The 25890-nt window shown below is 38.0% G+C and overlaps 2 protein-coding genes across 3 annotated transcripts; both read right to left on the reverse strand.

Moving 5' to 3' along the window:
* Positions 1 to 34: 34 nt before the first annotated feature.
* Positions 35 to 3524, reverse strand: LOC124409104 (protein FAM8A1). 2 transcript variants are annotated; one of them, XM_046886516.1, is made up of 6 exons: positions 3364 to 3524; positions 3006 to 3296; positions 2682 to 2840; positions 1671 to 1791; positions 1426 to 1555; positions 35 to 1140 (listed from the first exon to the last, which is right to left on the reverse strand). In XM_046886516.1, exons 2-6 carry the CDS (start codon positions 3214 to 3216, stop codon positions 796 to 798), a joined length of 966 nt encoding a protein of 321 aa, XP_046742472.1. In that variant the 5' UTR covers positions 3217 to 3296; positions 3364 to 3524; the 3' UTR covers positions 35 to 795. The 2 variants fall into 2 exon arrangements, with proteins under 2 accessions (XP_046742472.1, XP_046742474.1); XM_046886518.1 differs by lacking the exon at positions 1671 to 1791 and having other exon boundaries at positions 2675 to 2840.
* A 2499-nt stretch (positions 3525 to 6023) lies between these two features.
* On the reverse strand, positions 6024 to 24727 carry LOC124409092 (neurogenic protein big brain-like). Its single transcript, XM_046886496.1, has 4 exons — positions 24252 to 24727; positions 22882 to 23008; positions 9352 to 9547; positions 6024 to 7831 (listed from the first exon to the last, which is right to left on the reverse strand). The coding sequence occupies exons 1-4, from the start codon at positions 24565 to 24567 to the stop codon at positions 6656 to 6658; spliced, it is 1815 nt and encodes a 604-aa protein (XP_046742452.1). The 5' UTR covers positions 24568 to 24727; the 3' UTR covers positions 6024 to 6655.
* Positions 24728 to 25890: the final 1163 nt, after the last annotated feature.

The following is a 25890-nucleotide window of genomic DNA, read 5'->3' on the forward strand; positions in this document are numbered from 1 at the left end:
CTCTGATGCAAATTGGTAAATGTAGAGCACTGTCATTACCGCAATATCTACGGTGTTTTTATCTGTAGTCTGATCCAGCGGTTCGAATAACAATTCTGTAAATGCATTATATAGGAATTTTTTTTCATTTTTACAACATAATATATTACAACTTCAGTCTTAACCTATCCACTTTCTTATTCGATGCGGGATTCCCAATATTCAAAACTGAAAATAAAACCTGAAACTTTGAGAAAATCTTGAATTTTAATTCACAAATCTGAATTAACAAAGTTGACCGGATGTGTATGTGTATTGAAGAATTTGTGTATATCCATAGAAATGTAATTTCCCGCTCTATACTTTTATCACATACATAAAAGTAAGATGTTTACATTATGTGGTAGTTTAAAATTCAATGTCAATAGTACAAAATAGAAATATTCGCGTTGAGTTAAAGTAGTATAGCAAAATAAATTCCTTTTATTTTAGTTTTTACTTGATCAGTTACGATGGTTCGTTTGGTCTCAATAGGATGAATACATTCATTTTGTAGGTTTATGCCCAACATGGTGTATGTTAATTCATGTAATAGCCTAATTATAAATTTTATTACATATTTACACATATGAGATACGCAGGTGTGAACCTTGGCTGGATAGTACGCGTTGACAAGGTACTAGAAAAAAAAAAATTAAACAAAGCATTCAAGCATTATAAACAAGAAATCAGTTATCTACAGCAAAATATTTCAGCTTTCAGTATGTATATCCTGCCTGCCATCGAATCCATTAAATTTTGAGGAGTCACCATCAATTACTGTTGCTGTTGCCGAGCTCTGTTATTTGTTCTATTTCTGTAAGGACATTCGATCACAATTGAGTTACAAACAAGATCGTAACCGGTTCTGTTGAACCTGAAGAAGAACAGGGCAAAGGAAATAGGAAACAAAAATGCTAAGATCAAATTCTTCACTATCGATCGACCAAGAGATAATGGGAATCCTAGATCTGTACCAGGGGTAATGAATACTAAATCAGAACCATCAGGTCTTTCTATAGGTGTTATACTTCGACACTGCACCACACGTAATCCCATTACAATTTTACCTGGTGTAGCCCCACCTATGCAGCCATTTATACCATGCTGGAGCCAGAGTGCCTGCAAAATTATCGACATTAAAAATACTGCTGGTATTTTTCTTCTTCTTTTGTTATTAATAACCCTCCATTTTCTGAGCAGATACCTTATTTTGCAGATACTACTGATATTTTTAGACACATCTATAAGAAATTGACCTTTAAAAAACAGGCACGTCTTATTTAAAATTATCTGATCGCTTAAACTGTCTCAAACTATTTTATGTATAACACAAGAAGGGACAACTGTAAAGTTATATTATTTAATTTGCTAACAGAGAAATGAAAAGTGTGAAGAAATAGTTACCTCGAAAATGCACACAATGATACGATGAATCAACTCCAAGATCAGTATTCCAGATGTCATTTCTAGAGCCATTTCATAATCAATACGGAGATTTTTCTGTATCATATCTAAATCATATCGTTCTATATCTCTGAAAAAATCAAGGAATAATTGGTTGCTGATTGAAATTTGAGTTTCCGAGTATTCTGAGGGCTCCTGAGAAGCATAACTACTCTGAAGCCCTAGTGTTTATAGCTGAGACTTACATAAAATCGAAAAAGTCGACGGCAATAAATGTAATGGAAAGTTTAAGAAAGAATAGTACCATGAAGTCAATGAACTCAGCGAAAAACCGCTTCCAAAGTGGCGGTATACGATATTCAAAACCTGCAAGTGAAAATTCATTGTTCCTACTAATAAATACCATCAATTTAACAGAATGAGTATGACATGTATGATAGATGTGTCAAAATTACTGCATCTTCGTCACTTCTTATAATGTATCAGATTTCTAAACAAACTTGCAAATTACATTCTCATGAATATTTCTTGTTTTCTTTTTACATCTTTTGAAATTGATCTATAATTTGTTACTAAAATTTCAAACCAATTGAATATGTAGGTAATTAAACCCATATTAAACCATTAAATTTTGAATAAAATGTATTAGAGATATCCTTTTCTACCAATAATTAATTAATCATATTCGATATTGGACCCTTCTGAAGAACAGTTGAACGTAAAATTTAGTTTTTTGCAGCAATATTGGAATAAAAAACCAAGATAATCTGGATGAATCAGATGGAGAAATGGTGGTTAAAAAAAAAACAGATCTTATGGAAAAAACTTGTAAATTCACAGAAAATTTAGCTGAATATTTTTGTTAATAAGCAACAACGAATGAATTTATAAATGTTTGCAGACTATTTCTACAAAGATTATGTACAGGTAGAATATGCAAGAAGAATTCATCTCGGTAGACCAACACGATCAATAAAATTTGTTGTCAAGAACTTGTACCACATTTCATCGGCTGGGAAGAGGAAGGTGTTGATTCTGCTTTATCATGAAAAAGGTGTTTCAGCTTCGATTTGTAAAAGGTGATGTTTCACAAGTAATTTTTTTTAAATAATTTTAGCTGCCCAAATAATACCTTCTTCCTCCCAGCCGACGCTTTAGGACCTGATGCAGGAGTTTTGCTCTGTAATGAAATCAAATGCAGGCTGAACCTGTGTTAACAATTGAAGAACACAGGAGTTATTTTCATGACCTTCTACCTTCGGCTCCAGGTGGTCGTGGTAATCCGGCAGTATCGTGAGGTCTCCTTAGTCTGAGACCTTCGTTAGTTTCAGGACTGTTTACGTCAGCATTAGCTTGTACATTTGACGCTGCTGCAAAACCAGCGTTGCTTGATACTTGTTGGAATGGATTGACACCTGATGAAAATAAAAATTGATCCACGAATGTTATCGAGTATTTGAACTTAAATTCAACAAACTGAAATTGATCAGTTGATGCTAGCTAGCAATAATCATTAGATGCAACTCAAAAGTAGCGAGCGAACAACAGGTTGAAGTCAATATTTGATGTTGAATTCATACCAGGTGTAGGGTTCAACATTTGCGTCGACATAATGTAGTAGGGAAACATTGCCGCTACACTCTGACAGACGTACGCCTCCTGCAGCCATTTTTCCAATTTCTCAAAATATTCAGATCTCTCTTTGACAGCTGACGTCTGTGTATTTTGAGGTTGGGTTGCACTTTCATTTGGATTTCTATCCTCGGACGATTTATTCTCGTCTTCCACCATCGTTGTTCTTTTATTCTTTCGTATGAGAACTAACTCGCACTAGATTAAAAACGAAATGACGATCAGATACGAAACAGCTATTCGATAAGCAAAAATATCTAGACAATAAGAATATTTAGAATCTATAATACTGTGGATAAACAACCAATTGAGAATCACATCGCATTGACGTAAATGACATTGACTATGTCTCCATCGCACGGTTGAATCTCGATTTAAAGGAAGCTTTAACCAATCACAGCGTTGTTACGTTAAAATGCACCAACGCAAAGTAGCTCCAGGAGGATGAATACCGGATTGAAGGTGCAATGCAATTACGGATTTATTAACGGAGCATAATGTAGGCGGTAAAAATCTTGGAGGAATACTATAGTATAAACACTTGCTAGCCTTCTTTATCTGTTGCTCAATGACTATTGTCACTACTGCGTTGTCAGGTGCCAATGAAGTCTTCTATTTAGAATAGAACTTACTGTAACGCATATGCAATTCTGGAAAACGGATTGTTGGAGACCAGACTTGTTACGAGTCGTCACGTGTTGGAACTTCGGACAGCTTCGGAATATTTCGGGGAAATTGTGCCTAGCAACATGGGGCAACATGAACTAGTAACTTTTGTTCAATGACATAGTGCGTTAAATTGAGTTATTCTCAAGTGCGCGTGCGCCAAGTAAAGCTGGAGTGTGTAAAAAAAGTATTTCAATTGCGCACATGCGTCAACCTTGTTTTCCGTACTTGCAGGCAGATGTTTAAGAAAGAATTTTTTCTTCTTCAATTTTCTTAAGTTAACTTCGATTGGGACTAATTAAGCGAGTGAAAACTGTTATTTCTCTTTACTTATTCAAATAATTTGCGTATTTGTTTCAGTTTCGATTTTCTTCGACTCTTTTCGGTGCCTGCGGTGTCTGTATTTATTCTATGCAATAAACGCAATGGTCGTCCATCATCATTAATGTTATTATTAATTTATTTTAAAACACCTGTCGATTATGAAATGTACTATAATAACATAAAAAATAATAAATACAAAAGATATATACAAAGCCTAATCACTACAATTATACCTATGCCTGATTGAATTTGCAACTTATAAGTTAGAATAAATGAAAATCACGTATTTTGCACAGAAATTTTCAAACTAGACGCTGATTTCCTTACGTACAAATAGACAGTTATTATAATAATATGTAATAGTAATATAATTTTTCTACAAAAAATAATCAATATATTATTGTTAAATACTGAGCCCTGTCAGTCCCATCTTCCAAGCCTTACGCTTTTAACGATATTCTGACCATTAATTCTTACAGTGAAGTAAATATATGTACCAAGGACAGCATTCAGGAAAATTTTTTCTTACTGTCTATGATGGATCAGTATTTCATTACTATTTCCGTGGCCTTCGCATAGAATACTTATACAATTTTACAATTATTGTTTTCTATAATCAACCTCACACGATCTTCAGAAAATTCAATGAATCATTTAATAATGAAAATCTGTCCTGCCGACATTCGCTAATGTAGGAGGTTCTAAATTCTTGTGTACCAATTATTCCAGAGATTCTAGAATTTCTTGTCATCTTTACCGCTGTTAGAGGATAACGAAACGGACTCAACATTGAGCATGAAATAAAACTCTTTGCCAAGCCCCACATAAACTCACAGAGTATAATCAGAGTATAAATAATAAGAGTATAATACATCGTTGCAAATTAACTCTATTTTGCCAACCGTATTCGCTGAATAAAACTAATCTCCAATGACAATGTAACAAATGTGATGTTCCTTTTGAAAACGTATGCATACAGTGTATTTTACAAATTTTCCGTACGATTATGTACCATTGAAATTCTAGTCCTTCATTGTTATAACCGAATATCTGGTCTTCATATTTACATGGAATATTAAATTATTTCAAATTATGTTCTAAACCTGACGTCTCGTGTTTTACTTACAGGTAAACGTCCTAACGACGTCGCTATCGCGAATTATAGGTATGTATGTATACCGTATATACCTGAAAACGAAGATTAAATTTATCTTGGATATCCTCAAAACATAAATTTAAAAGAATCCAAACAAAAATCTGCACTAATCTAGGTCTAGGTGTACAATATATAAATCCATTCGATCATTGATGAAAGTAAGAGTCGATGATCGTACAAACATTTATGAAATATCCAATCCATACTTCGGAATATTCACATTGGGAATATCCAATACACGTAACTACACATCTTGAAGTACTGTTCAACGGCAGTGCGTTCAGAGTCATTATTATGGGTATGCGAATAGCGGTCGAATCGAATAAAATATTCGAGCATTTGAATAATTAGAATAGTTTGAATTATTCCAGTGATTCTAATAATTATTCTAATTATTTGAATAGTTCGAATTATTCGGTTCAAATCTTAGGTCTACATTTCTTTTGCCCGTTTTGAAAATAATTAGTCGAATAAAAGGTGTAACTGTCGAATTTTTTTTCAACAGGAAACTCAATGTAATTTGCATAAAAATATGTACAAATTATCTAATACTGATATTCCATTGATAACTGACAATGAGATACATACTTATACATATACGACTGCGATAGCATTCCGCTTGTTCGACGATTTACAGCTCTGAAAAATCATTGAACGCTATTCCAGGCCCAAAACCATAACGGCACGAGTGGTAGCGTCGTAGAAGTATAATTTTCCCTCCGAATAAATTCTACTTGTGATAACCAGGAATTCAGTCCGTGAAAATCACTTGTACGTGAATACATATATCACATATATGTCTTGCAGAAAGAAACAGGGTTGACTCTTGAAAGGATGCGACGGTCTTCCGTAAAAATTTCGCTAGAAAATGTATTCCTGTAATCGAATTATCATTAAGTATAGGAATGCATTTTCTGGTGTTATCCGCGCATGAAACAAAGAAGTTTTCCAATATTTTTTTTTTCGGTATTGCAATATACAATTGCGATATCTGCGTGATTTTCCCATCAGTAACTCGTAATCGCTGATAATAGTCACAATAAGTGACATATTGTGCTCGTCGGTAAAGACTGACTATAGCATCCCCTTAAGGGGACCAGACAGTTGTAATTTAAAGAAAGTGAATTATTCGAAGTTCGAATTATCCGTTTCATGTTATTATTCGGTTTATGTCGAATTACTCGTGATTTCGGTCTATTCGCACATCCCTAGTCATGACGTATCCACGTATACACCTGTGGACATTAATTCATAGACGGCTAGTTTTTCGTCCGATTCGATTACGTTGGAAAAACAGATTGAGCCTGCAGTACCGATGTCGGCCAGCCGCGAGGCTGAATCTGTATTACCAACGTAATCGACTCAGCCGAAAAACTGTAGCCATCTCTGAATTAATGTCCACACGTGTAAGAGGTCAAGTGACATTTATCGTGTATTCAGATTCACGATCGATCAATACGGTGGATTGGGTGAATTCCTTTGAAAATTGCTCTGTTGACTTTGATTCTGTTGCAGTGGTCCCGGACTGGGCCTTTCGCCCCTGTACTGCGGTGGTCCAGGAGGACCAGGAGCCTTCCCATAATTCCCTCTCGCGGAGCTCTGATAGCTTCCGTAAGCCGAGTCATCACTGCGCCTAGAAACATGTCCATACATGCTTTCCGGTCTCCGGGGATTCCCTCCGTTCTCCGAGCTGGTCGCTAACGGGCCGTTTGCGTGCCCTGCGGAGTGATTTTGGACCGAAGAAATGACGCTGGATGGGGCATTTTGGTGCCCCAGTGGCACCCCCCGATTTTGTACGTTCTGCCCAGGATTTTGACCGTTACCAGGATTTCCCTGCACTCCTAAGTCCGTAGGGCCATGATTTGGGGTAGAATTTTGCGCGTTGCCAGTTTGTTGGACATTCTGGGTTCCCGGAGGAGGTGCAGGGGCCCTTCCGTAAACACTAGACCCGGTGGAGACACCGTAGATTCCATTCTCTCGGGCGCTAATGCTGGTTGAAATTCCTCTTATACCATAAATGCTCTGAGTGCATTGCTGCAGTTGATTCTGCATGTTCTGGTTAGTGCTGTTGTGATTCTGACTCTGGGTTTGCACAGTTTCCCTTGCCCCTTGCGAACTCTGTCCGATTCTCATAGGGTAGAGACTCTGGGCAGGCATCAACGGTCCAGGTTTGGGAATGACCAGACCATCTCTGGGTCCTGATGTAGATTTTGCATACACACTCTGAGATCTGTTCAAATTAGCCCGCGTCAATGGCGGGGATTTACAGTAGAGCGATTTCGTCCCGCCGTAAATTGATTCGACGCGATCAATGGCCGTCGGCGGAGCGCTGTAAATCGAGGATGGGGCCCCGGCAATGGGCCTGTAGGTTGCGTAAGCGCTGGGAAACTTTGGGCCCGTTGGCTTGTCCAAGTCATCATACGGGTCTTCGTCTGATCGCACGGAGGAATCGTCACCGTCGTCGCTTTCCTGGGAACTTTTAGACCTTTTCGAACTCAGCACGTATTCGTGCAGTAAGGCTGCTACTGCACCCCCGGAAATCGGTCCCACCCAGTAAACATAATGATCGCTCCAGACGTTCTTCACGAAGGCAACCCCCAAGGCACGAGCTGGGTTCAGGTAGGGTCTCTGTAACGGAATAAAATGAAACAAAGATTATGGCAGAACGAAATTTTGATGTACATGAAGGAAAAAACATAAGTTGGTATAACATAAAGTGTGGGACTCAGTCGTAAGTTGGAAAGTTAATTAGATGGATGTATGTACATCGGCATTGGAAATGGGCCTATCTTTTAGATTGCTCTCTTCTCCAAGATTCTTGTATTTTTTCACTAAAAGGTATCTCACGCAAAAGGGTTAGGTGAAAATTTTTTTTACTACTACTGCCTTGATGGCGTTAAAATTTCGAAAAAAGGTTTAATTCGGGCATTTCGAAATTGAGATATTGGACCGGAAAATCCGTTTATCATCGGCTGACTGTGCTCAAATTTGCTGCACCAGACTAGCACTCGTAAAAAATTTTCTTCAGCCCGGCCCTTTCGCGTGAGCTAATTTTTAATGAAAAAAAATAAGAGCGCAATCTAAAAACGACCCTTTTTCGAACCGTTCTAATAAACGTGATTACATTTTGCAAAATAATGAGATTATTTCAATATTTCGTTGAGGTTAGTAACATCAAGGCCTTGATTTTACTTGCAGGAAAATTATTATTGTCCAATAATTACTTGTAACGACAGAGGTGGCGAGTCGCTAATAGATTTCACGTGTCTTAGGGATACCTATACATGGCTTCCGATATAGAAACAAAACTTCATCATATAATATTATAATAATATGATTCCAACATTTAATCCATGGTGAAACTATTGCATAAATGCTGACAAGCTACAGCTAGGAACAAATTAATTGGCTCTGGAATGCTAATTTTTTTTTGGTAGAACGAGGCGCTCTTCTCGCGCGGTTTAAGCCAATTTGTAGCATCAGCTGCATGCTTTATTACAACATCAGTGCGTAACCCGTGAAAATAAACTTGACGATTTTTAACCAGCCGTTAGATGCATATGAATACGACGTGAAATTCTTATCACTTCGGATGTATAATATATATATAAATGCTTAAAAAAATAAAAAAAATAAAAAACTATCGACCAACAAAATCAGAAACTGTACATTTGTGCCGGTCTGTTCTCGTTCGTTATGTTTTTATATTTTGTTTTATCACCGCGCCACCAGTGAGAACAGGTAGGAATGCTAACCTTCCATCCCTCCCGACAAGTGGTACCAAACAAATTCCACCTTACGAAGGAGGCACATACTTATGTACGTATAGTTATTATGAAGTACAGCTAATAATAAACGTATAAAGAATGATTGAAAAATAATAAGTGTACTTTCTGCAGCAATCGATTTTTGAATGATTCATTTAAATTTTTGGCCCATGAAACGTTTAGTAGATGTATACCAACGCCAATCGTGCAAATGTTAATTGCTGTTTTTATCAGTTGAAATTCATATTCAAGTTTAATAAATTTCCATGCACTTCGATTGAAATTAACTTTGTAATACGGACTGTTTGTAGAGAATCACGAGGAAGATCCAATGTCCGAAAGTTGTAAACCACAAAGCAATGAAAAAATGTATATAATTACCGAAACCAATGTAGCAGTTGTGTAGGCTGCTGCAAGAACCATAGCAGGTTTCGAGGAAACAGCTGCCGGAAGTCCTCGAGGAGTATCAGCAGCGAAATGGGCTAAAACGACCAGGATAGAGAGTGCCAATTCCACCAGAAGTTTTTGGATAGATCCGTTAATCCATCCTTGCGACTTCAGACTATCCGGTGACACGCTGAAACAATTTAACGATATCTCGTGTGAGAAAAGTATTCTCCTGGAGTACTAAAAATATCACAAATGGCTGCTTAGACTAGGGCTGTGCGATTGATCGATTAATCAGCCTTTTGAAATAATTGCTCTTTCGAATAATCGATTAATTGCACGGCAGCCCTGAAATTGCAAAATAAATCCCAATTTGTTAACTATTTAATCATTTTTAACGAGTCGAGTTGGAAAAGGGTGTACATGTGATACTTTATTACGAATTACTGAATTCGAGATAATCCTGAAATTGCGAAATAAGGATTGTTTCTAAAAATGCATCGTTATATTAACGGTACGCAACTTCAGCTTCATAAAGAGCCATATAAGTTACGTCTGCAGCAGATGAAAGTGGAACAATCAAAGTAAGTGTTTTTCTCGAAACACGTACTCTGCACTCCAAGTCAGTGTTCCTCAACCTTTTGCGCGTTGGGATTGTAAGGTTTGAGAAAATGACGAAAATAATAAACATCGCGTTAAAATTAAGAAAATGATTTGTATAAACATGTTAAGAAAATCTTCAAGTTATTAAACCAGTTATGATAGGTCATTCGATTCAAATTAGAATCCGTGATAGTAACCATTCTATTTCATAATCACTCACCGACACTGCCAATTGCTTTACAAGTTGACATTTTGAAATTGTAGAAAAAACTTTACGGAAAAGGAAAATTTAAATTCTTGAAAATCTAAAAAGTCCGTAATATGTATAGTTTTATTTATCTCACTGCATGTCGTAATAACCCAAAGTTGAGAAGCCGTGTTTGGAGAGAATGAATCCTGCAAGCTTTACGGAGCGTGTTATACGGATGTATATATATACGTGTTGTATAAATTGAACACGATCTTGAGATGCGGGTTCTTTGTATAATTAAGTACGAATAGTTCTTCCGAAACCCAAGACGTCCGATGGGCTGACGTTTGATGGGCGATTTCTTTACAACTTTAGAATATCGTTGGATTTGAGCTTTCCGTTATAATGATAATTATTTTTTAATCTTGTACTTTAAGAAAGATCTTTGATCAACGTACGACGATCGCGTAATGAGATTAATTAATTCGAATCATTGATTCTGGGCGACCTAACTTCTCTGCAATATAAGTTGAAGGTCTTTTTCCTACATTGAATGTGGCTCAAGTTGATTCTACACGCGGTTACAAAACCGCAATAATAGGTATGGCAATAGCAAAGTAAAAGGGTATTCCCATACCCCATTGAAATTTTTCACCCCCTGCCGTCTTTCGCGTGACAGACATCAGCCCCGGTGCAGGGGTGGAGGTCCCCGTGGTGTAATATTTATATTAGCCGGTGCATTGGCCAGCCTCTCTTGACAGACGTCGGTTCGCATGTACTTTATACGAATAAATGGTCATGTGCATGGGTGAGTTCAAGCGGAGATTGTTTGAACATAATACAGGGTCACGAGCACCGCCTGACCCGTGTAATATGAATATTAATGCAACTCCAGGTACGAATTATACAAATATGTAAATTTATCAATTTCCTATACAGTGATGAGAAAATAGAAAACGTTTATTATCGATCGATTCTGAGCAACTGATAGAAAAATTGTAATTTTTGAAAAATATGTTATTTCGTTGTTGTACACGTGATTTATAGCCTAATATCTCTATACTGGTGAAAAAGTGCACCAAAGATGCACAAAATAACTTTTATGTAATTGAAAATTTTTGTGTTATTATTCAGCACAAGATCTTGATGAGCAAAAGAAAATAAAATAACTTTAGTTTAATGTTCAATTCGAGAAAAACAATAACAGAGGATCGGTGAACACAATGTCAGTTCAACATCAATCGGGGATGAACTAATCATAAGATATCAGAATCAGGGAGCGCTTTTACCAGGATTGATAAGGATTACTTGTCATTTTGGAGAAAAATAATCACCATAAAAATTCAAAATTTGAAAAAAATTAGTCACAGTTTCTATAGATACAGAATTAAATTAGAGCCATTTTGATCTTGGTCTTCTGACGGAATGTTCATTGCGTGACTTCAAATCCTCAGTCTAATTGCAATCCAGGAGAGCCCTAATTATCGTCACAGAGTATAACAGTGCCGAACAGGTTATAGGACCCGTTAGAATTCAGGCATTCCCTTTGACGCTTTGAGAAGCGTTCGACAAACAGCGAGAGGCCTCGAATCCTTAATTATTATGCGCATCCAATTTCCTTCTTATTGGTCTGTTCCTTCGAAGATTAATTTTATGCAAGAGCTACTATCAAAGGTTGAAAAGCACCGCCTAAGTTATTTATTACCTTTCGATACACGGAACGGACATGCTAACTACCAATTTTAAAATCGAAACTCATTTCCGCTTTCAGCCAACTTACGTAGCATAGAATGTATTAAGTATATCAGTGTTTAAATAATATTCTGTCTAAAAATCTGGAGTTAAGAGCATTCAAGAAGTTTCTACTTCTCGAAATATTTTTTGAAAAAAAAAAAAAAAAAAAAAAAAAAAAAAACTGTACTTTGGTGAAACGTACCTACATATTAAAAATTTCGAAGATAAACTTTCTTCGGACGTGATCATAAAAGATTGTCTAATAATTCATGAACTGCCTGAAATTTTAATAACTTTTTCCCATCGAGGAGAAATGAATTTTTTTCATAAGATACGCAATGATTTCATAAACGATTTGGATCGATCAATTGATCGTAAATTGGCAGCGAGACGTAAGTAATCGGAATTTAATCCATCCCTAATTCCCATCGAAGTATGACAAAATCTGCGTGGAAGGTCGACAAGTGGTCATAGCTCGTGGGCTTTTAGAGCTTTGTTCGAGTTAAAAGCCCCTATCGTTCTCACGTATTATGCAAATGTGAGAGTATCTATTTCTCTCTCACACTTTGTCTGCGCTGCGCTGCGCTGACGTCACGCCCCAAATTGATGAAATCAGAAATGCAGATCATGCCTGAACAATTGAGATCAAGTGTTTAAACGACACGAAGTATCCGATCGCAATCGATGGAAAAGTGAAAAATAGGGAGATGAACCCTATGCGGGCATTTTTTGCGCTCACTATTTCTATGATATATTTCTTTGAGCCTTTTTCTCCCTTCATCCGTTGCTAGTCTGGTAAAGCAAATTTGAGCACAGTCAGCCGATGATAAGCGGATTTTTCCTGATTTGCGAAAACTTTATTACCCCTGGGTTATCCTAAGGTACCCTAAATAATCCTCTTGCGTGAATGCAGCAGCAAAAACCGCATAATACAACACTAAAAAAAAAAAAGAAAAAAAAAATGACAGAGACATTTAACAATGTAGAAGAAAAAACCTTTGTGCGCCCTTCAAATAATATGTCGAGGAATTCGCTTACAATTAGTTCGTGTACTTTTGTAAAATTTTAAAATAATCATAAAATGGAGAATTTTGTACGCCAAGTCAGACGGTTGTTGAAGTTTCTTAACCTGGTATTTTTTTAAACTACAGAATATTTGTTTAGGCAATGTACGTAAAAAGGGAAGATACGTATTTTTTTTATGCAACCGAAATTCGTTTTAGTACTTCGTAAATGACAGAATATTCAATTTTAAAATGTGATGAATGAAAGCGCATTTTGTAGCGGATGGAAGCGAATTTAATAAAAAATGTAAATTAGAAAAAATGTGAAAAATTCGTCATCGTAAATAGTTAGAATTGTTTAACCGAGGGTTTAACATTGTTTTCACAAAATTCGACATTGTTGAAAATTGAGAAAAAATATCTCTAAAATTTTTTGTACTCGAGTTCGTAAGACGCATATTTTTTCTGAATAGAATCTGTATAAATTTTGAGTAATGCTAAATTATATGAAAAAGCATTCAAACGTTTTCTAATTGTTTGTAACAATTCAAAGTTTTCTTTCGCTTGAAAATTCGTGTTCTTTTATAGTTTAAAATAACGGATGAAACCGAAAATATCAATTATCGTGAAACTAAAAAGCGCTCCAACTTTTAAAGAAAACTGAATATTCTAATAAATATCCTGTACCTTAGTTTAAAAAATGTATATTCCTTCCAAATAAAATAATCCGCATCTTTTCTTCGTACATATTACGTTTTGCATAAAAAATGAAAGGAAAAAATCGTCTGCAGTCAATAACAATAATTAAAAATATAATCATACAACAAATTCGAAAATCGGGCAAAACTTAACCGTCCAGAGTCACTGTAAGCTGTAGCAATTGAATGAAGGGTAAAAAAAGTTGTCCAAAAAATCGAATGAGATACAATGGAAAACACTTGACGTGAGAGCTCGCGCAACCTGTGCTTCGGCACAACGATTCCTATTCTCCCCAGGCAACCGATAAGTTTTAAATAAATTTCAATTGAAAGACCGAGTGGCCGAGAGTCTCCCTTACTTTCTCCCCGTCGCGGGAACGTTTAACGAGCTATTGATACTGTGCGTTCGCTAGCTCCACCGGGACTCGCCGATGATGGACCACGATCACAGACTCTGGCTGCTCTCGAGGGCGGAACACGGGGTGCACATGGTGAACTGGATAGTATGAAATCAACCTGATTCCATTGTAAATTTAAGGGTGGGATAATGTGGGGTAAACGAAGGGTAAGCCGTGCCCCCAACCACCGAGAGCGACTTGATATGGGAACTTTCAGATGCAGTGCAATGAAACGAGGTCATTTCTCTTCTCGTCACCGCTGCTTCCCTCTCTGTCCAGCTCATCGTCGGATCTGCAGTCCCTTTTCTTCACCACCTCGAATTCCCCGCCCCCACTTCCTGCAGGACCCTCTTATTGTTAAAGGCGGTGTGCTTTTTACCGGCACAGTTCGATCCGTGCCACGATGTTGTAATATGTATAATAATATGAAACGCACGATGCCGTATACCTACATGTATGTACCAGGTGAAACCGGTTTGCACAATGAATTGCGTTCCGTTTTCACGCACGTCTTTGCCGACTAATACGACCTGCGTACGTACGTCTTGCGACCTACGAACAATGCGGAAGGGAAAATGAAAGAACAGGAAGTCTGTTTGGTGAGGAGGTAATTGATTGGCTGAAAATAGATACTTTCTATGAATTCTATTACGAGTTTATCGCGCGTGGAGTATTCGGGGAATTGTCATCTTTGTAAACTGCAACGTGATATTTTAAAGTAGAAATATATGTGGTATTAGAATCACGGACAAAAGCTTAGATATCCATGTTTCATTTCAACTTGCTTTAAGATTCTTAAAAATCTGGTAGATTCGTTCGATTTCATTCGACGATAGCTAATTTTATTCAGAAGACTGTTTACTACAAATTTGAAAGAAATAGTTCAGTCCGTATGTATAATGTATATGTAGAATAATAATAGACATAAACGTGGAAACGAGCCACGAGTTACAAATTCGTTCGTGAAATGGTAAATTGTAAATGGGGAATACCGGATATGCATGTAGCGGATTGAGAAGATTGCTTCAAGATTCATCGAGTCACGACGCACAGGACGCTATCGTCACTGGTCAATTCGAGAAAACTTGAATCCCCCAGAAGTTGACTGCGTTCTATAAACCGTGGGAGAAGACCAAGTTTCCCACAGGATCCAGTATTACACTCTGGAGGGAATTTCAGGGACGGTCAATTTCTACGGTAGTTATGATTACTCTTCTATATAGAAAATTTTACTCCACAATAGGAACTCTGACACATCGAACCGACGACATATAGTCGAAATAATGTACACTGGATTAGAGGGAAGTGGGTAACGTTCAAAGCATCAAATTCCGGTTGTCCTTCAAAGACTTTTATGTGTAAAGAAGTCAAGAAGTAAAGGAGTAAAGTAAGGAAAAAATATCGATAAGAAAGTAAATTTTTTCAAATTTAGATAACAATTTTTGTATTAATAGTTTAAAAAGATTTGAAGTTTCAAATATCATTTGTTTTTATGGAAATCGATATTATCAAAATGATCCTTTGAAAAGTAACGTCCTTTCTTACCAAATCAACAATGTTTATTTATCACTTCGAGTTATTCTATAGATTAGACAAGCTATAATGATATGTTATTTCAATGCAAATCGAATATAAAGTTCACGCATATCGGATAAAAAGGGAAGCGTGAAAAAGTGATAAAAGTTTTGTTGTATCATACTGAATCATCCGTATATTGTGTACCATATACTACAAAGTACCTGAACTATCTTAAGGCTGAATCGACCGGTTCGACTGCAGTAAAAGACAGGAATAAAGAAAAAACCCGATTGAAATTTTCTATCAACGTTATTTGGGCCAATGATGGTGAATCTAAGCAAATTCAAATAGCAAAATCTAAGATATGAACAATTTGGGAAAAGATTTTACAAGTGATAAAATTCTGGCGGTTAAGAGTATCGACAATAAAGAAATGGTACATCGACCCTCGGTAGCAACCGAAGGATGACCGTCGCAGCTGCAGGAGGTCGTCACCCATCGTTCAGGACACCCTCGGGTTCTGAAGATACGTTCTATGCCGTGGTTATGCGATTGCGTCCAAAGCCGGAGAAAACACGTGCCGGCCACATGTTGCACAAAAGAAATCTTCCAGGCACGGTGAAAATGGAATATAGATGCCTATTCCTTTGGAAACACGCGAGAGCACGGAGCGATTATCACAAAGGGTCTTTTCGGGCCCCATAAATAATATTCTTAGCCGTAGTACCGCAACACCGAGACCAAAGAAGGGTCTCCTGTTAGTCTGCAGGGGAATCGCTGCAGGTCAGCAGATGTTTTCGGTGCTGGATCGTGAAGCCCGGGCCAATAGGAGCCACGCTTTGGTCGTGTGCGTCCAATCAAAGCAGGGTGAAAAAGGCAAAAAAAAAAAAAAGAAAAAAAGAAAAAAGGCGACGGAAGAGGAGGGAAAAAACCCGCACCTTCGTACGTCCAAGGGAAGATTCTTAAGAACCCAGCTACAACACGTGGTCGCAACCATCTGTTGGCATCCTGCTAGCTCTCGACGTCAAACTGTAATTTTAGAACTTTCGTGTACGAAGATATCTCCACGCTTTTCCTTTTTCTCTTATTATTTTTTTTTTCTTTTCGTTTTCGTTTTAAGGGGGGTTAGTTTTTCGTGCCGGCTTAACGACGCCAGAGAGCCACATGTTCGGGGTTTCTAGACGCAAGATCAGGGCTAATCTTCAATTATACCTCAGCAACGGTAGAAAAAAAAACAAAAAAAAAAAAACACTGAGTTACAGTTTTGACTGCGGGTCCAGACATATAGCGTCACAAGGTACAACCATCTTTCACGGGGTTAATACCGTAACCGATAATTACATTCTGATTGTACGTCGAATACAGACCAGAGAGAATCCGGCTACAATTTAAATCATCTCCAGTGAATTCATCTGCAATCACTCGATTGAAAGACTCTACAATTTGGTCAAATTTATGGCTCTTAGATCTTCATGAACCTGTATTAGATGATATTTATCGTTGGGTTCCGGAGTATGTAATCGGTGTCACAAAAAAGCTTCTCAAGAGGATACTTTTTTTTTCTAAGTCAAATTAAAAAATTCCACGAATATTAATAGCAGGAAAAATTCATCGCCATTGTGAGCACACGCTAGGAATAATGTGGATAAAGCAGAGCTTTGGAAAGATTGAAATAAATTATTCTTCATAATTATTGTCAGCATATCTTCCGTTGTGTTTTATCCTTTCGTAAGCAAATGAATCTAGACTTGATATCATTGATTTCTACAGTTCGAATGTAACAACAAGTCGAAATGCATCACCATAAACGCGATCTGGTCAATTCGAACTGTAAAATTTTTTATCCAAGTGTGGAAAACGATTTGAATCCAATTTTCAACGCAGCATTTCGTGAGAAAATGAAAGCACCTTCTCTGTCAGATGTTTCGAACATTCTGTCAAGTTTGAAAGTCTCGATAACGCTTCTCGAAGGAGAGAAGAGGCGCCATGCAGCAGCCAGGATCGACCGCGGCACACGCGCGCCATATGACCAGACAAAAAGGTAACAAGTGCGCGATATGTACCGAAATAATAATCGAACAATACTCTAGTTAACCGGACGACCGCAAAGCATCGCCCTCGGTCCCGAGGGATGACACCCTAAAAAAGCTGCATCTGTTGCGGCGATTTTAGCGGTCGGTTGTTAAGTTCGAGTGTGGAAAAGCTACACTGTACACTTGTATTTCAGGGGGGTGTGATCTGGTATTGTTCTCCGGCCGCTCTAAGGGTTGATTCGGCATTTCTACGTGCCGCGAATAACCATAAGGGTAAACACATAAATCGCAAAATAAATGAATAAAGGCCCGAGGCTAACAGCCCGTGCAAAATTTACAGTGATGTCTTTATATGCGGCGATTGTCAGTGCCATTCCGGGTTTACCAAGCCAGGCAAAAAAAGGTTCGAGTCTGTGGTTATATCATAAGATTGTAATGGTGGTTTACATTCAAGTCTACTTTGATCATCTCTGGATCCTTAGCTAGACTGTTTCAGAGTATAATAAATTTTTTCTTGCTTGCTTCAAGGTTTTTTTGTACAAAAAAAAAAAATAGTTACCTTGTAGATCATTTTTAGCCCAAGTCTAAAAAATATTTCGCAACATGTGACTTCTTCCTGTGTTAAATTACTAGTAAAAATAATCGTGACTATGGTCTTATATGGATATAATTGAGAAGATAATTAAATTATTCCCAGAAGCGATGATAGATTTTTTCACTTCGAAGCAATCAGTAACCAGATATTAGTAAACTCACGGCGTTTGGTACTTCTTGTGAAAAACGGTGAACTGGAACTGACCTACCAAGCTCTACGAAAACAAATATGTTATATCTTCATATTAAATTGAAGCTAGTTCAACTACTACAAAATTACTTGGAAAAAAAATTGTGCAAAAAACTTGAATGAATGTATTACTGACGTCCGATACCCACTCTGGAAGGATTTTCAGTTCGGTAATAAGAAAAGTTTAAATCGTGTTCCAATAACAAAAAAAGAGACAAAAAACGTTACCCTAATCTGATTAACGGAACAGTCCGATGTTCACGTTAATGAGATTAAAAAAAAAAATCGCATTAGCTTTGGCATCGAGCATCGAGGAATCGGAATTGTAGTTTCGTATTGCTCATGTGATTCCGATGCTCTCAGGAAACAGCTGTAAGGAAGCAGGTGGTCTGACGTAGACAAGACACACGCGGTGCGCGTGGCGAACCGGAAGTCAACGCAAAACCACCCCTTGGGTTATTTCCGGTATCATGCTTTTATGCCCACCTTCGTACCCACGGATCTTTCAACCTAGGTATGGATCATACACGTTTGTATACGTGCTATAACATTGATGTGAGCTCGCATTCCCTTAGAGACCCCCAAAAGCCTAGAAGCATGCAATGAATAATATGTCTCTCAATTAATTGTCACAGTGAAACGGTGATATAATTGTTCGAGCTTTATTTTTTCGTGATGGGTAGTAGGATTGACTTAACCTCAGCCTTAATCACTAGCTGCTTCGTAGACAAGAACTGAAAGGTAATTATTTTCATCGAGATAGTTGTGCAAAGATAAATGTTTCACGGTGTCATTTCAGCAATCACTTTATTCTATGGATGTTTATTGTTACAGACTTTGCATTATTTGCTCGTTTCGCGTTTCGATGATTGAGGTTATGTCACGTGGAAAATGTGTTCAAAAATATTACCCAACCCAAAAACATGGGCCTTCATCGCTTTTATCACAGTTTCACTATGACAAGTGGAAAAATTTTAGAATAAGCTATGCGTTTTAATTTCTACAGCCAATTGTGCAGATCACTTTTCCGAACACCCAGTGTGCAACGACTATTTAAACAAAGCGCATCCTGCCATCCTGCAGAGATTACCATCGGCTTCATTAAGTTTTGCGATTCTTTGGAAGATAAAGCTCTTCATACTGCTTTACGATTAACGTAGGTACGCAGTGCTACCTGTGGAGCTATACCTGCGTCGACCGGTTCTAAAGCACGCATTCCAAAGCACGCGTACTACAAGGGATTTTGTGTTTGTTAAAATGGGAAAATTTGAGAAAATGAAATATTGAATTTTTTGGTAACACAAGCGCCAGGAAATGAAGTGCTGAATTTGAATATAAATATAAATTACACTTAAAAGTAATCAAATAAACCATAATCATTTTCTTCTTTCGGAAAATCAATATGAAAAAACAATTCAAAGTTCGCATACAAAAGTGAGCCGCACTAATTGCGAAGTCATTAAGCGGGCAGAAATTTTTATCAACTTCCTTCTTACGTACGTACTAAACATGATGTCATTGTTGATTTGGGATTAGGATTTCGGTCGCATTCCTCTCCCTGGATTGTGACAGGAAGTCAGCTCGAACAGGAAATTTAATGTGCTTAATTAATTTAATTAAACCGAATACCCAACTTGTTCCCACGTTTCACAAGACGTTACACGGGGTCGGTAGTTATAATTCGTTAAGAGACCCTGCAGACGTGTCACATTTTTCTAAATATTTACGGTGGCGAGCTTCCGTGGGGTTCTTCATAAGAAGCAACAAACTTTATGGCTGGCTGGGTGAAAGACGCTTGTCCGTAATGGAAAAGTGTAATCCTCAGGCGCCTTCGGCGCAGCCGCGACATAAAGGGGCTTAAAATGTACGTCCTCATATTGAAACGGTTCCGAACCGTTCATTCGACTCTGGTGTCTAGTGCATCCTGAGGATTCATCGTTCAATATGAAAGTAGTTCGCCGTGCAGGCAAAGCCTACGATATGAGATCCGGGAGCCTTCCATTCGATTAGGTTTTGGAGAATCTGGGGACGTGTTTTCTTTCATGGAAGGTATGCGTCAGGCGAGGGGTGTAAAATACCATACCCGAGTTTCTTGGTAGGTAAAGCCATTAAGAATGAATAATTTCACAGGAATTTTTCAACTTTACAGGAAAACTCGTCGAGCGTTTAAGATTGATGTTATATTCGGAGAGTAAGCGGAAAAGGACAAAAAAAAAACATTGAAGTCATTGTAATAAAAATGTGTGGAAACCTGAACTTTGATCATATAATTGCGTTAGAAATTTGTACGAAAAGTTTTTAAACTGAAAAATAGTAAATTGTTGAAAAGTAAAAATGTGACCGTACCGAATTGCGTCGCGGTGGGAAAGATTCACGAATTCCAAAGTTCTTTGTCATTTGCCCGACCGTTTTTCCGCTCTTCGATTCACTCCATTTCAAGATGCGCTTCACAAATTTTGGCTACCTGTTCCACCTGGCTTTGGCATCCAGTGGTTCTCAATCGCCACGGTATCAAGATTTCGACAATCGTACTAAACCAATTTTCCAAAAATACTACCGACGTAAGATTTCAGTTGGGCTGGTACGAAATTAAAAGTTTCCATTGGAACGAATAAATTACTGGTCAACAACTCAGGTTTTCGACAAAACTTGACGAATTCAAACCTCAGTCACGATAATAAATTTTCGGAAATCGTTATTCTGCAATGACAACGAGTTCAGTTCATACCATCAACCGTTTTCGAGCATCGAATACGATGCCTCTGATTTCTTCAGGAGTCTCGAAGAGTGTTCTTATCTGTATTTATCCAAGAAGTGTTTGATTGTCTGCGTACATGGATACAGCAGGGGCTGGAAGGTCCGCAGTGTATGCATACGTCAACGGGCCGCTTCAAGCTGAACTCCTCCGCAAACGAAACGGCGGAACATCTGCTCCCCGAAGTAGGTATCTGTCCTCTCTTAATAAAGCCTCCTTCCGAACCCGAACACTGTGCTCTTCTCTCCTCTCTTGTACCGCCGCACTCTCTATCGCCGTCTCACAATCTCGCACGTCTTCCTTTTTGGTCCATACGAAACATCTGCGGCAGCTGCAAGGCGAGGCGAGGCAGTGGCCACGCTGACGACCCAAGAGCCAAGAGGCAGGTGTTCCTCAACCAGATCCTTGGTGCTCGGCCTTCCAATTACCTGCCTGGCACATTCCCTCCCGCCGCTCCCCCGTCGTGGGGCACCGTTCTCTCCATCCTCCAGTCCTCATCCTCATTCTCATCCTCATCCTCATCCTCATCCTCCCTATTCTCGTCACCCTCAACCCTTGCTTACGAGGACGTTTCTCTCCTTCTTTCTTCCTTTTTTCTTTACACTCTTTCATTTCTCGGCGCACGTACTTACTCGATTCTGTTCTGCTCTTTTCGACGACGCGGTCACACCGTGGCTTGCCTTTTTGTTTCAGGCTACAGTTAGTCCTTTTTCAGTTCAAGAAACCGGTAAAGACGCTCGACTGTGGTCGAAACAAATTGTTGCCTGGTGCCTAAGGTTCCTTGTGGCGAAGAATGGCTCGTGCCTTTCGTAAAACCGTACGACTTGGCTGTGACAAGAACGGATTGAACCGTTGGCGGTATTTGCTGAACGTTCTTGTTTCCTGTTTAATTTGTGGGATGATCATAGTACGGCATACGTTGTTCAAAACAAACCATTTTCTTACATTTATATGCTTTAAAAAAAATGCAAGCTGTTTCGCAGTGTTTATTCGTTTTCATCTAATTTTCAAAACTTTCTCATATTTCTACCGATATACATAAGTAATCCTTTAATTTATTTTCCCGCTCGATGCCACGCAAATTTGAATAGTTTAAGGATTTTATAAATTAAGCGTCTCGCAATTTCCCCAAAGTAACTGTACAGATAGGTATGAATCAAATATCTGAGCACGTAGTAAGTGATGCAATGTCCTTTAGAGAAAGCAAAGCACGAAACCAGAAAATTGTCTGAAAAACTTCAGGCCATTCAAGAACGATGCAGGCTTTAATAAAAGGCAGAGTAGAATTGTAAAGCGTAGTACGATGCAGCTACTTGCTGTGAAGTTCTCAAGTTTCGTGTCTTGCAGCTGTCGTTCAAACTCTCTGCCTCCCGAAGTATATGTAATACGTTGATACGCGTGTACCAAATACCTTGACTTCATCGATACAGTCCTCATCCTCAATGGTGTTGAAAATTTATCGATTGCCACCTGGCACTTAATTTGCTTGGCACTAAACTGACTACCATTTATTACATACACTAAATTTTCGCGGAGGATTTTGAATTCCATTCCCATACAGTGGGATTCCCAGATGAAGATGAAAAAACTGGGAAAACAAATTTTCGTGCATGCACGATTGCTGAGCAACTCAAAAAGGTCCTTAAGGAAGGATATCACTAAGAACCTGGAGCGACGTTTCCGGGCGTTCAACATCCTGGTATTTGTGTACAGATTTTTTCCTCTGATCAAGGGAAAACAAAGGGAGACGAAAGAAGAAACGGAGGAGAAAAAAGTTTCGTGCAGGTACGTATAACGTAAAGCTTACCTGTGAAGTATCGCAGAACCTGCTATTCCACCCCCACACTGTGCTGCCAAGTACAGTGCGGCACGTAGCGGTGAGATCCGTCTGGACAAGGCGAAGGATATGGATACTGCTGGATTGACGTGACCTCCTATAAAATATTAACAATTACCGGTGTTTAAAGCATACTGAGAAAAAATGTCATTTTTCGTAGTTACTGGAAAATTTTAGTCCTTAATAGGTACAGTAATTAAAAAATTAAACATTTATAGAATAACGGTGATAACTATTCAATGTGACGATTAATGATCAGAAAATTTTACTAACAACCCAAAAATTGAAAGATAAAAATCGATGCACAGGCATTTACCCGAGCCAAGCTTGTTGCATACTTCTTTACATGGCACATACCTAAACGAATGTCGGATGGTATAGCAAGTTCAGTAGGTGAGCGTATATACACAAGTATACACATATACTGTCTGCTTTATCTAGTTAACAAGCCAATTGAGCGCCGGCATAGGGGCGACCACAAGTGGCATTGTTAGAGAGGGTCTCAAATAATCTACCGTGTTTAGCATGAAGCCGCGTTTAACATTACGGCATTGTTTTACTGGTCGAACACTTCGTTCAACGTATATCGTTTCGAGATTACACAGATTACAGATATATCAATGATAAATTTAAATATGGACCGTGAGAATTATCAATCGATGCATCATACAGCGGTTACTGTTCCACTGTACCCAGTATAAGGAACGCATATATCGATCAATCAATTTCAGTACATTAAAGGTCATTATTAATTTAGCTTGTTATTTAATGCAAAAAAAAAACATTTAACAGAACCGAGTATTGGAAAATTATTTATAAGGATAAGTGGATAGCTTTGAAGTTATTACAATGTTAATCTGACTGTATGGGTTGAGCGGGAAAATTATATCAAAGTAAATCGTATCCCTTGCTTTATGTTCGATTTGAATTCATATTACTGTACCAAACCCACTATTACCGAACGTTCGTCTTACTCTTCTCTTTCTCTCTCTCTCTCTTCATTTTGATTAATTCGATCTTAATTTTCACCATGTTATTTTACTCGAGCTACTAAATCTAACCTCCCTCATGGTACTTTATACCAGTGTATGCAGTACTTACTAGGTATTCTTAGGTTACTTTATCTTTATATGTTTACTTTTGTACTTTCTACGGGATTATCTCTTTGGCTAATATAAAGACTATCTACCACTCCATCTATCTATCTACCTATCCATGTGTCTATCTATCTATCATTCTATTTATTTATCAATCTATTTCTTCCCAGGAAGTTACAAATGCAAGACACTGATTAAATTTCATTAGACATTATAAATTGGCGGCAGATATTTGTGTCTTACCACTTATGTGTCCGAAGATTAAAAAAATCGAGGCCATCGCAAGACCGGTAGCAAGAGCGGCTGCCAATGCGGACAAACGAGTACTTGGATCTATTACGGCAGGTGCAATGGCGCCAGGTACGACCAAAGCAAGGATGGAAGTTGCGAGACATTCGATAGCCACAGCTCGCCAAAGCTCGAGACTCCTCGCCTCCATCGACATCGGCGGTCTTCTTTCCACAGAATTTTCGCTCGCATTATCTCGGAGCGCCGATATTCTTGCGAATAATGTTACTATATGGGCGTCCAGCTCCCGTGGAAGGGTTGCGGTGGTCATGATAAATTATAGTCTGCGAGGGATCACTTTTAAAATAATTCAATTTTCGTACAGGTATTCACTTTATCGACGAACTATAATAATATAGAAATTTTTACACGGTTGTCGTTATTTTTTACACTATCGCATGTCACGCCTCATTTTCAATGTTTTTCTTCTTTTATCGTGTTTTTATTATCACGCCTTCACTCGCAATTAATTTAATTAATTTTCAACGTTTATACCACACGAATAACGTACCCCAGAGTATTATTTATTTGGTTTATCGAATAATACCTTTGATAATTGAAAACCTGGATACCGAAAAATTGGGACCAACGAACAAAAGTCTAAAGTTTGAAATTTTCCAAAATTCGAAAAAAATCTTCCCCGTCGCAATACCGATGAGTGATTTATTCACGCGGCTCATTCACTTTTACACACGTTTGTGAAAAACTTGTCCTATACGCATAGCCGGAAAGCGATGTGCTTTCAAGCCCAAGTCAGCCCCCGTTGCCTCGATGTTGCCCCAGTGGCAACGCGTTCTCGAGTGGAGATCAAATCGGTGGCGGCGAAACAAGTGAACCGAGCCTTCGCGCCGCCAGACGCCCCCACTCCGAGGATCCGGTGCCCCTATTCCCACTCCCCCGTCGCACACCCTCGTCTCGTCGGTGATGGCCATCCTGTAGGAATACTGTACCCTGCCAGGACTGGGGGTGACCCGAGTGGTCAAACTTGACAAAGACTTGGTAAAAACTAAATCCGCGATCAATAACGAAACTTGAACATGTTTTTGAACGAGTACAGGAGTATTGTTTGAAATTGGAAGCGGAGAAAGTAGGGTGAAAAAAAAGAAACCAAGGTTTCTTGAATTTTTTATCGATTTTTAGTTGCATAAATATTTTTTTACATATTATATGTACTATGAAATTGATTGAAAACTAAAAGTTTTTCATGCTCAGCATAAAAAACAATTCAATTCGGACGATATCGATTTTCCTATATCCACATGCTCTTTGAATTGGTTGAAAATTATGTAATATATTACGTTGATTTTTCACTTTGCTTCACGCTATTGAGAAGACTATTTTCTACAAAATCATTATGACAGATATCTTCTTTTTTTTCACTAATCAATTTATTAACATAATAAAAACAAGTGTTTCGCTCAATTTAGTTTCAATAAAATAAGCCACAGTACATGGGATAAATCTGATAAGTTTAAGCCATTTTGAAAAAATTTGAAAGAAAACATTGATCGCTAAACTTTTGTTTATAATTTCTGCAGTGTTTTTCATTTTTTCTTTTTTCTTTCATTTCAAAATGGATCTTTATAGCTTACAA

Source organism: Diprion similis, chromosome 8 (genome assembly GCF_021155765.1).
Source record: "Diprion similis isolate iyDipSimi1 chromosome 8, iyDipSimi1.1, whole genome shotgun sequence".
NCBI classification, from domain to species: domain Eukaryota; kingdom Metazoa; phylum Arthropoda; class Insecta; order Hymenoptera; family Diprionidae; genus Diprion; species Diprion similis.